Consider the following 17001-nt stretch of genomic DNA (forward strand, 5'->3'; position numbering starts at 1 on the left):
AATGATATAGATAATAGCATGATCATTAAATGAATCTGTGGCGCACTCAGCTATGGCAGGATTAGGATAATGCTTCTAGTATGATGCTATTAAACTTCTCATGCTTTCAACATTTCCATAATTTCGCTGGAAGGCTGCTGCACTGTTGAATCTATTATTTCTTCATCTCTAAATCAAATCTCTTCTGTATTTTTGTTGAGACTAAGAATACTTCTTAAAAAATTTTGGCTATTTCTTTCACAAGCTGAATCGATGTCATTGCCGTTCGCCTCAAATCCAATTATCTTATCAGACCCAAAATTTCACCGATTAAGGCTTCCCTGGTACGTACTCAACCCGCATTTGACAAGAATAGCTGGACAAAACCTCCTTCATGGAGACATAAAAAAAACATGGAAAGATTATTCTTAAATCCATAGTTTGAATGATTTTGTTGAATACCTGATAAAAAAATGAACTAATTTGACTGTCCGTTTTAATTAACTAAGAACAATAATTTGAAACACATCAATAAAATTAAAACTTATTGAAAATAGCTTTCAGAACATTTAAATAACTATTGATGACATTACAAAGATTTACGCAAAAGAAATTAATGAACAATTCTTCAATAATTGCAAACTTTCCCTTCTTTATGAGATTATTTTTCCTTTCTCCCTACATTCCTCATTAAAGAGGAAAAATGAGATTTTTCAATAAAATATTAATTAACCATAAACGGAAAAAAATTTAGAAGACTATTTGTATACAGAAAACTTTCAAATAAAAAAATACTGCGAATTAAAACTGTTTGTGTTGTAAAATGCCAATATTTCACTATTTTAAATTACATGTACTCGAAGGAAGTACTGTTCATATTCTTGTGCTTCAATAAAATTTTTTGTCATTTGAAAAGAAAATGTGCCTCTGAGTTTGCAGCAAAACAATAAATTTGGCAAAAACAAAACAGCATTAAACTGTTAGAAGAAAGGAAAACTGTTGTTTTACACAGTCAAAAATAATTACAAATGGTGTTACATTTTTAAAAGGAAATAAATAAAATATCAAACTTGATTTAGTTTTGGAAATATGAAAGAAGAACAGGCTTAGCAGTGGGGCATACCACTAGAAATAATATTAATTAACAGCCTGATTTCCCATAAATTTGCGAATGAGAAATTTGCTTTTCCTTTCTTCTTCCCCAAATTTTCAAATCTTTTTTTTTTTCTCACTACACTGCTCATTTAAATGGGAAAATGTGATTTTTCAATAAAATATTAATTAACCATAAACGGAAAAAAATTTAGAAGACTATCAGTATACAGAAAACTTTCAAATAAAAAATACTGCGAACTAAAACTGTTTGTGTTGTAAAATGTCAATATTTCACTATTTTAAAATTCATGAACTCGAAGGAAGTACTGTTCATATTCTTGTGCTTCAACAACATTTTTTGACATTTTAAAAGAAAATGTGCCTCTAAGTTTGACACAAAACAATAAATTTGGCAAAAACAAAACAGAATTCTGCTATTAGAAGAAAGGAAAACTGTTGTTTTACACAGTCAAAAATAAATAAATAAAATATCAAACATGATTTAGTTTTGGAAACAGGAAGGAAGAACAGGCTTAGCAGTGAGACATACCAATGGAAATAATATTAATCAACAGCCTGATTTCCCATAAACTTGTGAATCAGAAATTTTATTTTCCTTTCTTCTTCTCCACATTTTCAAGTCTTATGTAAATATAAAAAAAAAAAACAACAACTCGCACTTTTAAGGAAAAAAATATTAATGTAGAGAGAATTAGAAAAGTTATAAACTTTTAAAAATTATATATTAAAAGTATCAAAGTGAAATTTTTTTGATATATTTATTTCATAATTTTTAAAAACAACATACATTTTTTATTGTTTCATTTTTACTATCTCATGCACAATGAAAAAAAGTATTGTAATTGTCATAATATTCGAACTCCAAATTTTGGTGAATTACCATCTTTTAGAATTTTGCTGTGTTCAATAAATGCATTTTTGGAAAATGTCCATCGGTCTCTGAATGTCATCACTCAAAAATGTTTTATTACAAATGAATTTTGGTATAGGGTCTTTGCATCGAATTTGCATATTTCTGTCACATTTGGAGCACAGTCCATCCAGAGGAATTCTGTCTATACAACTGTTTGAGTATAGGATAACAAGTTAACGACAACATAATGAGATTTATACAGATAAAGGAGGGATTTAACATCAATTGTGTATACATTTATCAAATTTTCAGAAAAATTCAATTCGTGGTGAACCATCGCTCAGTCTGGACATTCAGAGTCATGTAAACTTTATAACAATCTCTTGAATAATACATTTATTTGAGAGTATGCAAGAAAGATTTGAATAGATTACACCCGCAGGTTTGTTGTTATTTACATAAAATTATGACTCGTTCTGATATTGGTGTGAAAATATATTTCAATAGAAAATAATAATAATAATTTAAAAGGTTTAAATAACAAGGACCCAAGATCAGATTTCAAAAAAAAAATGCATTAATTTTTTCCAGATATAGTTGGGATTTCATTTTCATAAAGATTCTTACAACTTAGATAGGGGGAAAAAGGGGGGGGATCTACAGAATTCTTCAAAGTTTTTACCCTTTTGTAACGCTAACTAGAGCACATGTTCTGCCTGCTTCATCTACTCTTGCCTTAAAAGAATTGCATTCTAACCATTCCGATAAGATTAAATGCAACTGCATTCCACTAATATTATTTTGCTACAATGTTTTCATTTCTAATTTCTTCTTAATGAAATGAGTGCTGAAGATTTTTCAATTAATTTCAACGTTAATTTTAGCAGACGATGGTTTTAGAATTACTTTAATTAATTTTAAACTATTTTATTGAAGTTTGAAACATTAGTTAACATGTGTTTGGAATGATTCCCCTTATATTATCTGATTACCTTTTTAGTCAGAATAAATATTTAAAATTCCAGTAAGGAAATTATAAAGGAAAGAAAAAAAAATGTATATATCATTCTGATATTTGTATTAAGATATTTTTATATATAGTATACAATTACTCATTTTTATAGGAAGAGAACTGAAATCGTCAAAATCACTTTCTGATTTTGTCAATTATCCGTTATCTTACAGACTTCCTCAAAGGCAAAAATAATTTTTAGAAAGAGATAACTCTACCTGAACTAGAAATCTCAAAAGTGCTGTGCTCAAGATAGATGAAATTTGACATGGGGCCTTGGAATAGACTACTTATTATCTTCCAAGGCAAAATCTAAAATAAGATTTCAATCGTATTTTGGTGAAACTTTGTCGACGGAAAATCTGTTTATCTACCCATGGTAATGCTGACAAGATTATTCTAAAATGCAGAATTACAGGGTTGAAATTAAAAAATGATTCTTTCACAATCTAAATTTCAATTTATCGATTCAGTCTGTCCGCCTATAAACTTTTAAATATGAAAACCTGATGTTTGAAAAATCACATTTAAACTACAGTAAATATTTAAATGTGACATGAAATATTGATAGCAGATTGTTAACAAAATTATTTTTACTTTCATAATTTTTTTACTTCTTCATCATTTGCTTTCTGCTATATAACTTTGATCAATAACTCAAAAAAAATCATTCTTACATGAAATATCCAACGAATCAATCATACCTGAAAAATAAAGTGACTGTTAATTCATTAAAAATATTTTTATTATGAATTAATTGTTTCTTTAAAGAAAAGATTTTATTTATATAACAAATATTAATCATTATGTGAATAATAGAGCTGAAAATAATTTACATTTCGAAAAGTATATAACTTACTCAATAAATGATAAGGCGAATGCTTCTTTCACATAAAGCTTTTAAGAGCTATCTTTTCAGTAATGTATCAGAGAGAAACAAATATGGAATAAAAAATATTAATAATAACATTTGAATTGACAAAAACATGCTCATCCATAGAAAATTCAATAATGTCAGGGTTTGTCAAATTAACAAGTATTAAAAGATAACTAAGAAAAAATATACAGAGGCGGCGGTAGCAGGGGGCAATTGCCATCCGTCGGCGAGAAATTCAGAGTTTCGTCGGCAAAAGTGTTCACCATTTCATTATGGTTGTAGAGAGTTGAACATTATCGAATATGATTATTTAAAATAATCCTTAAATTTAATATATTGTAAACAATTGAAATATCCAAGTAATGGTTAAAGTGTTTTGGCAATATCTGGCGAAATCGATTGGGAAGTAGGTCAATAATATACCGTTTTTTGCGGACAATTTTTGATAGACCGATCTAAGAACTGAATGCAATGGATGTCGAAGACGTTAAGTTCGCAGATTTTCAGACATCTGATTCAAATGTCTTTCATTAAGATTATCATTTATACTATTTTTGGCAATATAACCTATAAGATAACGAGTGAATAAGATATCGAAAAAGTGATATTTTCATTTTGCTAGCAATTTTTGGTCGGTCAAATGAACTCAATGCGGTGAGTGCCGAAGATGTTAAATCTGTAGATTTTCAGACATTTGATTGAAATGTCGTTCACTTAGCTTATAATTTGCACAAGATTTGGCAATATATCCGACAAATGAATAAGATACCGCATTCTGCCAATAACTTTAGGGCGGCCGAATATGAAGTAAATGTGATGAATGTCGAAGAATATATCCACAGATTTCCAGACATTTGATTCAAATGTCGTTCATGAAGTTTTTAATTTGAGTTACTTTTCGCAATATAACCCACAAACCGACATGTGAATAAGAAATAATACATGCCTCATTTTGTCAAAAAATTTTGATCGGTTTACTAAGAATTCAATGCGAATGGATGTCGACGAATCCAAATTCTCAGTCATTTTATTGAAATGTCATAATGTTCATTCAGCATATAATTTATACTATGTTTAGCAGAATAATCAATGATACGACGTCACATTTTTTCCGAACAATCTTTATCCTTTGGCTAAAATTTTGTTATAAATTATGGAAAAAGAAATTGTCTTCATCGGGCACTTCGATTACCTTAATAGAGAAGTTGGTGCTTTTATATAAGATAGACGATAGAGTTGTAGTCGAACGATAGAGTGGTTTTCCATAATTCATATTCAAGCTCTAAAATTAATCGTCATCTTATTCTTATAATTGTTACTTCCTCAGAAACGAATTGATAAATTTATTTATTCATTTCACTATGAGAATTGCCAGACTAAAATCTAGTTAATAATCAAAACTAAATTTAAAAAAAAAAGTTTTTTTTTTTACACTCTTGTGAGTATGCATGCTAAGAAGAGTTATTTTGCTGTAGCCAAACTGTGCCAATTCATTATAAATCACTGGAGTAAGTAAATTGTATAACTGTAAATTAAATTCATTTCACAGTAAAATATTTATTTTCTTTTCAATCTAATTTATCAGGCAACAATTATTAAAATAAAGAAATATTACCGACTGCAGTTGACGACAAAAAAAAAAATATTTTTGGTGTGGTAGCTTCTTAGCTACACTAAAAGAGTTTATCCAAGTATGCACTAATTTTTTAAAAAATAAATTACTACCTAAATGCTTCAGACTCTGCATTCAATATTATGACTATGTGGTCAGAGAACATATCATTTATATTATTATATACCTTTCTTTCAATTACTATTCACGGCAAAAAGTATCTAATTTCAGATGCTTCTAAATTTTTAATCGACTTTGAATAAAGATGTTTTGATATAAAGATGATTAAAATAGTTATTCTTAGAGTATTCATAAATAACACATTAACCCTTGACACACGAATTTACTCATCTTATTTCCTAATTAGATGGCAGATCTTATTTGTGACAATTATTGTTATCTTAATCCCCAGAAAAACATAAGGGCATTTGAAGTAATGATGCGTTTTCAAGTGATTTTTGCGTTTTAAATTACTCAATACTTTCACTTAATTGCAGATTTAAAATTAAAAATAAAATAATTCTATACCCGATTGAGACTCGCCGTTGTATATGAAGGGGTTAAGAAAAACCAATGCATGCAACTGAGGGGATGAAACTCACCTTTTGGTAGGAATATTAACTTGCAATAACTACGAATTAAGAAAGTACTTAAGGATAAGAACGCATGCCTAAAAATATAGATAGGGGTATACATGTTCAAGATCTAATTTTTATTCTTTCAAATAAAATACAATGGTTTTTTTTAAAGCCTAAATAAATATAGAAAAATAAATACAAGAGCGAACTAAAGTTTAATAAGTATGTTTTTCATAAGAATATTTTTCATATCTTACATAAAATAGTAAGTTTGTACATATATTTACAAAGTATTTTCTCCTCTCTTCTTAAAAACTACACATTGTATCTTTTCTGCATTCTATATTGTTCGTGTCCGAACTATAGTAAATTTTTGTAAAGTACGCGCACTTATTCTCTTGGGATTCGAAACACATCTTAATTCTTGCTCGTTGTTGCAATCCTTACTTAACTAATATTTTAGGTAGGGGACTAAGCAGAGAATTCGGTTTTTGACGAAAAGATCCAATATTTTTTATTTATTATTCAGTATTTCTAAAACAGTTTCTTTTATAAAACTTTTGTTTCCAAAATTCATTTTATATAGTTTCTGATATAAAATAGTAAAAATATGCATTTGTTCATTTAGCATGACACGTCATTCTGCTGTAATATGTGTTTATATCTATATTCAGCAATCTAGAATGGAATGTGACAATATTTTTTTCTAAAATTAGATCGCAGAGAAATTAAATCTCCAGAGTCTCATAAAAAAATAGACTCAAATATTCACAATTTTTTGATGGTTAGTAAAAGAAACTGAGAACATTTTTTTTATATATAAATACCTTTATAAAGCTTTAACAATGAAAAACATGATCATCATCTAAATAAAAAAAGAAGTTAAATAATATTTAATTTTCTTTAATTAAATGTCAAATAAATTATCATGAGTTATTTTGCAGCCAATTTAGAGATATTGTGCTTGCTCCCCTGTCGGATTTGTCTTGCCCGCCCGTCCGCATATCTCTGCCACCACCTTTGAAAATATACAGAACAAATATTTATACTTTTTCTCTGTCTCTAAACAAATTCTTTTAAGTAGCTTCACACAAATATATCAAGACAACTGTTTCAAGAAGACAAGTTCCTTTGAATTGTTCTAGAATTTCTTCCAAATTATTTAATATTGTATATATTTCAATATTTTCAATGCCTTAAAGTATTCTACATATTTACAATGTGCTCTACTTAAGGAATATCACCAACTAGCAAAATAAAAAGTAAACAAAGAAAATTAACAAGGAAATAGAAAAGTCCAATGCCAAATCAATAATTTAAAGAAGTCTTTACTTATTGATTAAATGAGCAAGATCAGCAGGATTTTTATATTTCCAATAATATAGACTTTTTTTTAGACATGATGAATACTATCATTCTTTAATTCTATTTCCCTGATAAGCTTTCACGAATATATTGTTGTTAACACAAAACATTACACTAATTTGAGAAGCACAATTCATTTACTTTCTTCAAAAGAATTCTTGGCACAGAACTTCTGCGTGATCCAGAAATTTCAGTTTTCTTTGAATATGACTGTTCAACATAAAAATTTGTTTTTCGCTCTCTTATCACGAAAATTTTTTATTGGATCTTAAAAAATTAGATAAGGCAGATGTAATTTCACAAATTATTTTGAAATAAATTTAAATAACAGTTTTTAATGGTAATTTAAATGAAGGAATTTACTTTTTTAAATTTATACACATCTGGGCATTTATCACATTGATGAAATTTAAAATGTTTTAATTTCATGAAAACATTATGACAGTAAATAGCAACCTTTTCATAGCCATTACATTAGTCCATGCTTTGATCATGAATACAAGAAATGAGATAGTATAAATAATTTGAGCACTGTTTAGTTAATGAATGATTTAATTTAATATGAATAACTCATGGCTCGCATATTATCAATTAAATCTATAGTGCTTCTATTTATTTATGTATTGAAAAATGTGTTACTTGAATTAAAACTTGAACAAACTTAAAAAAACAAACTACATACAGTGAAGTGTAATAATAGTACCTTATAAAATCAACATATTGATTTTTTTTTTTTTTTTTTTTTTTTTTTACAACTGAAAACAGCTGTATGAATTTCTACCAACGAATCTCGAAATCTTCATCAGTAATTAATAAGTACATAAACTATTTTGTTATATTTCATTATTACAAACTAAGTTCTAACTTTTTGATACTACGGAATACTAACTTTCTGTTTTCTAACAACATATGTAAATTTTTCACAAAACTTTTTTTTTAATGGCAAGCATTGTTTGTCATTAAGTCTGTGAATTCAGTTTGGAATATAATTAGTTGTTTTGACTCGGATCTCGACTTTCGTTTTGGAATCAGTTTATTTTTGCACAACACAAGACATAGTTTCCAGATTCCATTTACAAAATGAGGCTAGAAACTGATCAGAGTATTTACAGATGAAGTAGACTGAAATTGATGAAATGATCTGCAAATCAGAGATGAAATAACGTAATATGAAAGTTCCTATTTTAAAGCTAACACAACCTATTCTACTTAAATCAGTAATCTGGATCGCCAGATTCCAAGCATGAAAGAGATGCAATGCAAACTCTAAAATGAAAATAAACAGGAAATACAACTAATTTAGAATGGCAACACAGGATATATTGAGAAGATTCAACTGAAAGTTACAAAATCCTCAATTTTATTATTTATTATATAAATAGAACTAGTTTTCCAGAGATAAAAAAATTAATCATCTCTATTGCTGAACAAAAATTAATTATAGACAGCAAGTCGCATAATGGGAATACAAAACAAATAATACAATATGAATGAAATATGCAATTTTCAAAAATCAAACTGTATTAAAAAAATAGAACAGCTGAACACAGCTTTCACAAATGGACAACTGGTATGAAATAAGAATGGCTTGACTACCCATAAAAGTCATCTAATTTATTTAAAAATATTATGTAGGTTACCCACTCCTTGGAACTGGCCTGTGTATCTTGTTACTCATTGAAAGAATGAACAAATTCAAGAGACTGAATCATACACCTTCACAGATGAAGATATTTACAAGCGAGCTAAATAAAGAAACAGTATGAAGTAGTATACAGCAATATTTCAGAACATAAAGCAGCACTTATTTCAATGGCACAATCATTTGAAACATATACAACTTTACATTTTAACTATACCAAGTAAAGTAATGATAAAAAGAAACGTCTTGAAATTCATAATTAAGATTTCAACAATGCCACTTAAATTAGTGATAATGATAAAAAGAAAATAAGTTTACAAATTCAAATTTCAGATTTTCATAGCAGACATTTATCATAATCTGTGCAGTCTCCAGAGAATTTATTAACCAAAAACAGCTTGATGTTAATTAAGTTTTATGATAGTGAAAGAAATACAGACAGTGTGGAAACTATAAATAATAAATGTGAGCACAAAATGTTCTACTTTCTGTCAATTTATCATCTTCGAATGTATTGACATTGGAATTACATTACAAGTAAGTTTAAATACAGTGATGTGATGAAATGTTTACAAATAGTTATGAAATATATGGAAGGCTGAAAAAAAAAAAAAAAAAAAAAACATTATATTTCTTAAATATGATATCAACATTTCTTCAAATTCATTGGAATTCAAAATATTACGACAAATTTTGAATTCGCTATATATGGAGCGAAACCAAGGTTAATCCAATATAAACTTTCCGCAATGATGCATGCGTTGAAAAGGGAGATTCCGAATCCAAGAAAACAAATGTATAGGACCATTAAGCTTAAAAAATAACCTTGTAATCAAGTAAGAATGGAAATAAATAGTAATCAAAATAAGATTTTAAAAAAATTTATAGGCAGCTTATAAAAAAAATTATCCTTATATATAATAGTTTTATCTAATATTTATAGGGTAATATGTCATGTCAAATATTCATTATTTTCCCAAAATCTTCCTAAAGAACGTTAAATTGAATCTTTCTATAGTTCTATAATAAATAACACGCTCAAATATCACATGCACAATTAAACACAAAACTATCATTATATTATTTTCATTTTATTAATCTAAATTTAAAATTTTATATTCGAAATTTCAGGAAACCCTTACAAAAACAATTCGATATAAAATGCTTTAATATAAAGTGGAGATTTGAATTTAAGACATGACAAATTTAAGACATGCATATCTGCAAGGTTTCAAAGTATGATATTGGGGAAACTGAAAGGCTATGAAATGAGTTATCGTATCGTCTTGCTGTTGTTCGTCTTTTGGGATGTGCTTCTAATGAAAATTTAAATCGGTATCGTTTAAATTTTCAACTTGTATTTATAATTTCGGATGAACAAGATTATAAGTTGTTTTGTTTTCTTCAATAGCCCTGCGAAGTTGAAATATTCATTTCAGAAAAACAATTACCCGAATAATAACAATGAATATGCATCATACGCTTTGCAATAAAAAAAAAAGTTCTAGAAGAGATAATTTCAACATATTTCAGTAAAAGAATAACCCTTTTTGGTCCCTTTTTAAAACATTAACTTACTATAAAACCATTATTATAAGTCTTTCGGTTTAAGATGAGGTGAAGTTCTCCCATAAACAAACGCTTTATTGAAAATCAGAGGTATATAATTCATTCATTTTCTATGATGTGCTCTGGAAAAAGTTTCTTGAAAGAAATGGACTGAGAATATATTATACTAGCCGCCTTTGGCGACCAGCCGGTTCGCCAATCTTAATGTTCGTTACAATTTTAATAATTAAATATTTTATGCAAATCCAACTTTAATAGATTCTTCAGCAAAATATTTTAAAACTTCAAATTTTGATAGTCATATAATTCACTCATAATATTATAAAGGCCTTCAGTCATAGAGTGGTATGTATCTCTCTAATTTTCTGTTACCCCTCGTAGAATTTATGCTTTAAATTAAAGTGTAAAGGATTAATCTGCAATTAATATAATAATATTTTTTTACTGAAACAAAGCATTTTTTTAATAATATGATTACTGATAATAGAGTCACTGAGCGTTTAAACTTTATGGGCACTAAAGAATATCTTTCTTAATTTATGTAATATCTCAAGAATTTGTCAACAAAATTTTCTCAGATTCATCATGAACGGATCGATTCATTAACAATGTTTCATTTTAAATGCATCAAACACTAAGAAAATAAAATGAATCGTTTAAAATAATCGGTCGAAAACAGGTTTAAAAAAACTACTTAAAAAACGATGTACTTAAAACTATAAGCATATATAAAAAAATTTATAACTAACATAAATACAATTTAATTACAAAAGCATGCAACTAACCTAAAAATAATTTAAATCATTGAAAACAGGTTAAAAAAAACCACTTAAAAAACGATGTACTTAAAACTATAAGCATATACAAAAAATATATAACTAACATAAATACAATTTACTTACAAAAGCATACAACTAACCTAAAAGTAATTTAAATCGTCCATTGATAATGGTTGTCATGACAACAATCAGAACAATGCGCATGCGTGAATTTTCTTCGCCAGTTAGGTAACGGAAATGCGTGAATTTTTCTACGCCAGTTGGGGTAACGCTATGCAGATTATACATTTTTAATTTCCTTTATTCTGTGTTATTTTAATTCAAAAGTACTTCAGAATGAATCTGAAACATGGATTAATTAACAATGTTTAATTTTAAATTCATAAAACATTAAGAAAATAAACAGAATCGTTTAAAATAATCCGCCGAAAAATATTAACCCTAGCCTCATTACTGTTGGGAGAAAAAAGAAACGGAAGCCTTACTCATTTGGCGATGGGGAAAATGGAAGATTTTTTTTTGGCGGAAAAGTTGGCGGTGGGGAAATTTTTTTGGCGGGAAAGTTAGTTTTTAATTAATAATTAAAATTCTAATTAAAATTTCAAAAAAAGGGACCCCAGGTGCACATTCCCGACCTCTAAGGTATACATGTACCAAATTTGATAGCTGTATGTCAAATGACCTGGCCTGTAGAGCGCCAACACACACATTGAACTTTATTATAAGTATAGATTATATTGCAGAAGTCTCATGCGTCTGGTTTCTCTTTCGTATGCGTTCGTAAATGTCTTATTAAATACGTCTTATCCGAAAAGGGTTTGTTACAATTTTCACATGCATACGGTTTCTCTCCAGTATGCGTACGTAAATGTCTGTTGCAACTACTCTTATCCGAAAAGAGTTTGTTACAAAATTCACATGCGTGCGGTTTCTCTCCCGTATGCGTACGTAAATGCTTTTTTAAACTCTTCCTATCTGAAAAGAGTTTGTTACAAAATTCACATGCATATGGTTTCTCTCCCGTATGCGTACGTAAATGTGTTATTAAACTCTTCCTATCTGAAAAAAGTTTGTTACAAAATTCACATGCATATGGTTTCTCTCCAGTATGCGCACGTAAATGTCTCTTGCAGCTACTTCTATCCGAAAATGGTTTGTTACAAAATTCACATCTATAAGGTTTCTCTGCTGTATGTGTACGTAAATGTATTTTTAAACTGCCCTTTTCTGAAAAAAGCTTGTTACAAAATTCACATGCATACTGTTTCTCTCCAGTATGGGTACGGATATGTCTTTTTAAATTCGAATCATCCGAAAAGCCTTTGTTACAAATATCACATACATACGGTTTCTCTCCTGTATGTGTACGCAAATGTCTTTTCAAACTCACCTTATGTGAAAAGGGTATGTTACAAAATTCACATGCATACGGTTTCTCTCCAGTATGAGTACGTAAATGTACTTTTAATTGCCTGTTTTCGGAAAAGGCTTTATTGCAAAACTCGCAGGTAAACTGTTTTTCTAGTGTATGCGTCAATAAATGTCTTTTGAAATTCCCCTTTTCCGAAAATGGTTTATTACAAAATTCACAAGCATACCGTTTTTCACCCGTATGCAGTACTAAATGTACCTTAAAATTACTGTTTTGTGAAAAGGCTATCTTGCAAAATTCGCATTTAAACATTTTCTTTTGTTTGTGTCCGTAAATGTCTTTTGAAATTGGAAATCACAGAAAGGACTTGGTTCCAAAAGTTGCAAGCGTTGGATTCCCCAATTGTATGCTATATTATCAATTTTTAAATATGACTGTTGAAAAAAAATGCTTTACTACAAATGTCACACGTATGTGGTTTCTGTTTAGTATGCACCAGTAATCGTTTCTTTAAATTCGGAAGCTAGGAAAATATCACAACATTTGCATATCGTTTCCCCTCTGGTGGTCAATGAGAAAATCCCGTTTTTAAAACACTTCGTTCTGCATATAATGAGCATGAGGCATCTCTAAAATTGCAGTTTGCAATAAAATTTTCACGATGAATATAATTTAAATGACCATATATGACAAAAATGAAGTTCTTTTTTTCTGATTAGGCGAATCAAAAGGAAAAACTTTGAATGTCACTTTTGAAAGAATACTGTATAAATGGGTCATAAGAATAAAATTACTCTTTTTTGTATGTGAGTAACAATATTCACACATATAAACTAATAAATAATCAAAATTATAGCGCGATAAAAAATTTCGAAGCAGATGTATTGCGGAATTTATTATTTCATGGTTCTCGATTCCATCCAGATATGTTGTATGTTGAAGTTGGGATTGTGGGTCTTTAATAAGTGAACCTTTTTTATTATTGCCACATTTTTTCCGAAAGAAGAGATGACTTATTGACTTTTCTTCTTAGCATTTCATCAGGTTCATGGTAACAACATCTTGGAACCTATAAAAAAATGCCTCATTATATTTAGAGCTTCTGAAAACAGCAAAAAATAATTAAATATTTCGTATACATTTATTTATTAACCAGTCATTCGTTTAATTATAAAAAAGAATCTGTAGAAATACATGGCTATTTGGTTTGATTCAAATATATCAACAGATATTTTGAAAGATGAATAACACTGGAGCCTTGCTAAACGAGCATAATTTGTTCTTGAATCTTACTCCTAAATGAAACAATTTTTTTCCATAGGAATCTATATAAAATTAAATAATGGGTTCCATTCTGAAAAAAAAAAAAAAAAAAAATCAATATCAACGTAATTTATTATTCAAGAAACGTGTCTTTTTTTTTTTTTTAAGAAAATTATTTAAACACTTTTTTTTACGTGTACTTCAAAAATGATATAGATAATAGCATGATCATTAAATGAATCTGTGGCGCACTCAGCTATGGCAGGATTAGGATAATGCTTCTAGTATGATGCTATTAAACTTCTCATGCTTTCAACATTTCCATAATTTCGCTGGAAGGCTGCTGCACTGTTGAATCTATTATTTCTTCATCTCTAAATCAAATCTCTTCTGTATTTTTGTTGAGACTAAGAATACTTCTTAAAAAATTTTGGCTATTTCTTTCACAAGCTGAATCGATGTCATTGCCGTTCGCCTCAAATCCAATTATCTTATCAGACCCAAAATTTCACCGATTAAGGCTTCCCTGGTACGTACTCAACCCGCATTTGACAAGAATAGCTGGACAAAACCTCCTTCATGGAGACATAAAAAAAACATGGAAAGATTATTCTTAAATCCATAGTTTGAATGATTTTGTTGAATACCTGATAAAAAAATGAACTAATTTGACTGTCCGTTTTAATTAACTAAGAACAATAATTTGAAACACATCAATAAAATTAAAACTTATTGAAAATAGCTTTCAGAACATTTAAATAACTATTGATGACATTACAAAGATTTGCGCAAAAGAAATTAATGAACAATTCTTCAATAATTGCAAACTTTCCCTTCTTTATGAGATTATTTTTCCTTTCTCCCTACATTCCTCATTAAAGAGGAAAAATGAGATTTTTCAATAAAATATTAATTAACCATAAACGGAAAAAAATTTAGAAGACTATTTGTATACAGAAAACTTTCAAATAAAAAAATACTGCGAATTAAAACTGTTTGTGTTGTAAAATGCCAATATTTCACTATTTTAAATTACATGTACTCGAAGGAAGTACTGTTCATATTCTTGTGCTTCAATAAAATTTTTTGTCATTTGAAAAGAAAATGTGCCTCTGAGTTTGCAGCAAAACAATAAATTTGGCAAAAACAAAACAGCATTAAACTGTTAGAAGAAAGGAAAACTGTTGTTTTACACAGTCAAAAATAATTACAAATGGTGTTACATTTTTAAAAGGAAATAAATAAAATATCAAACTTGATTTAGTTTTGGAAATATGAAAGAAGAACAGGCTTAGCAGTGGGGCATACCACTAGAAATAATATTAATTAACAGCCTGATTTCCCATAAATTTGCGAATGAGAAATTTGCTTTTCCTTTCTTCTTCCCCAAATTTTCAAATCTTTTTTTTTTTCTCACTACACTGCTCATTTAAATGGGAAAATGTGATTTTTCAATAAAATATTAATTAACCATAAACGGAAAAAAATTTAGAAGACTATCAGTATACAGAAAACTTTCAAATAAAAAATACTGCGAACTAAAACTGTTTGTGTTGTAAAATGTCAATATTTCACTATTTTAAAATTCATGAACTCGAAGGAAGTACTGTTCATATTCTTGTGCTTCAACAACATTTTTTGACATTTTAAAATAAAATGTGCCTTTAAGTTTGCAGCAAAACAATAAATTTGGCAAAAACAAAACAGAATTCTGCTATTAGAAGAAAGGAAAACTGTTGTTTTACACAGTCAAAAATAATTACAAATGGTGTTACATTTTTAAAAGGAAATAAATAAAATATCAAACTTGATTTAGTTTTGGAAATATGAAAGAAGAACAGGCTTAGCAGTGGGGCATACCACTAGAAATAATATTAATTAACAGCCTGATTTCCCATAAATTTGCGAATGAGAAATTTGCTTTTCCTTTCTTCTTCCCCAAATTTTCAAATCTTTTTTTTTTTCTCACTACACTGCTCATTTAAATGGGAAAATGTGATTTTTCAATAAAATATTAATTAACCATAAACGGAAAAAAATTTAGAAGACTATCAGTATACAGAAAACTTTCAAATAAAAAATACTGCGAACTAAAACTGTTTGTGTTGTAAAATGTCAATATTTCACTATTTTAAAATTCATGAACTCGAAGGAAGTACTGTTCATATTCTTGTGCTTCAACAACATTTTTTGACATTTTAAAATAAAATGTGCCTTTAAGTTTGCAGCAAAACAATAAATTTGGCAAAAACAAAACAGAATTCTGCTATTAGAAGAAAGGAAAACTGTTGTTTTACACAGTCAAAAATAATTACAAATGGTGTTACATTTTTAAAAGGAAATAAATAAAATATCAAACTTGATTTAGTTTTGGAAATATGAAAGAAGAACAGGCTTAGCAGTGGGGCATACCACTAGAAATAATATTAATTAACAGCCTGATTTCCCATAAATTTGCGAATGAGAAATTTGCTTTTCCTTTCTTCTTCCCCAAATTTTCAAATCTTTTTTTTTTTCTCACTACACTGCTCATTTAAATGGGAAAATGTGATTTTTCAATAAAATATTAATTAACCATAAACGGAAAAAAATTTAGAAGACTATCAGTATACAGAAAACTTTCAAATAAAAAATACTGCGAACTAAAACTGTTTGTGTTGTAAAATGTCAATATTTCACTATTTTAAAATTCATGAACTCGAAGGAAGTACTGTTCATATTCTTGTGCTTCAACAACATTTTTTGACATTTTAAAATAAAATGTGCCTCTAAGTTTGACACAAAACAATAAATTTGGCAAAAACAAAACAGAATTCTGCTATTAGAAGAAAGGAAAACTGTTGTTTTACACAGTCAAAAATAATTACAAATGGTGTTACATTTTTAAAAGGAAATAAATAAAATATCAAACTTGATTTAGTTTTGGAAATATGAAAGAAGAACAGGCTTAGCAGTGGGGCATACCACTAGAAATAATATTAATT

The 17001-nt window shown here is 28.3% G+C and overlaps 1 protein-coding gene across 1 annotated transcript in view; it reads right to left on the reverse strand.

The window, feature by feature from the left end:
• Positions 1-6953: 6953 nt before the first annotated feature.
• Positions 6954-17001, reverse strand: part of LOC129987631 (zinc finger protein 569-like) — a 35140-nt gene continuing 25092 nt past the window's right edge. The window contains exons 3-4 of the mRNA XM_056095590.1: positions 12520-12854; positions 6954-7045 (exon numbers count right to left, since the gene is read on the reverse strand). Of these exons, the coding sequence (XP_055951565.1) occupies positions 6954-7045; positions 12520-12854 (427 nt within the window). The remainder of the gene's footprint in view (positions 7046-12519; positions 12855-17001) is intronic.

Source organism: Argiope bruennichi, chromosome 10, assembly GCF_947563725.1.
Source record: "Argiope bruennichi chromosome 10, qqArgBrue1.1, whole genome shotgun sequence".
NCBI lineage: Eukaryota > Metazoa > Arthropoda > Arachnida > Araneae > Araneidae > Argiope > Argiope bruennichi.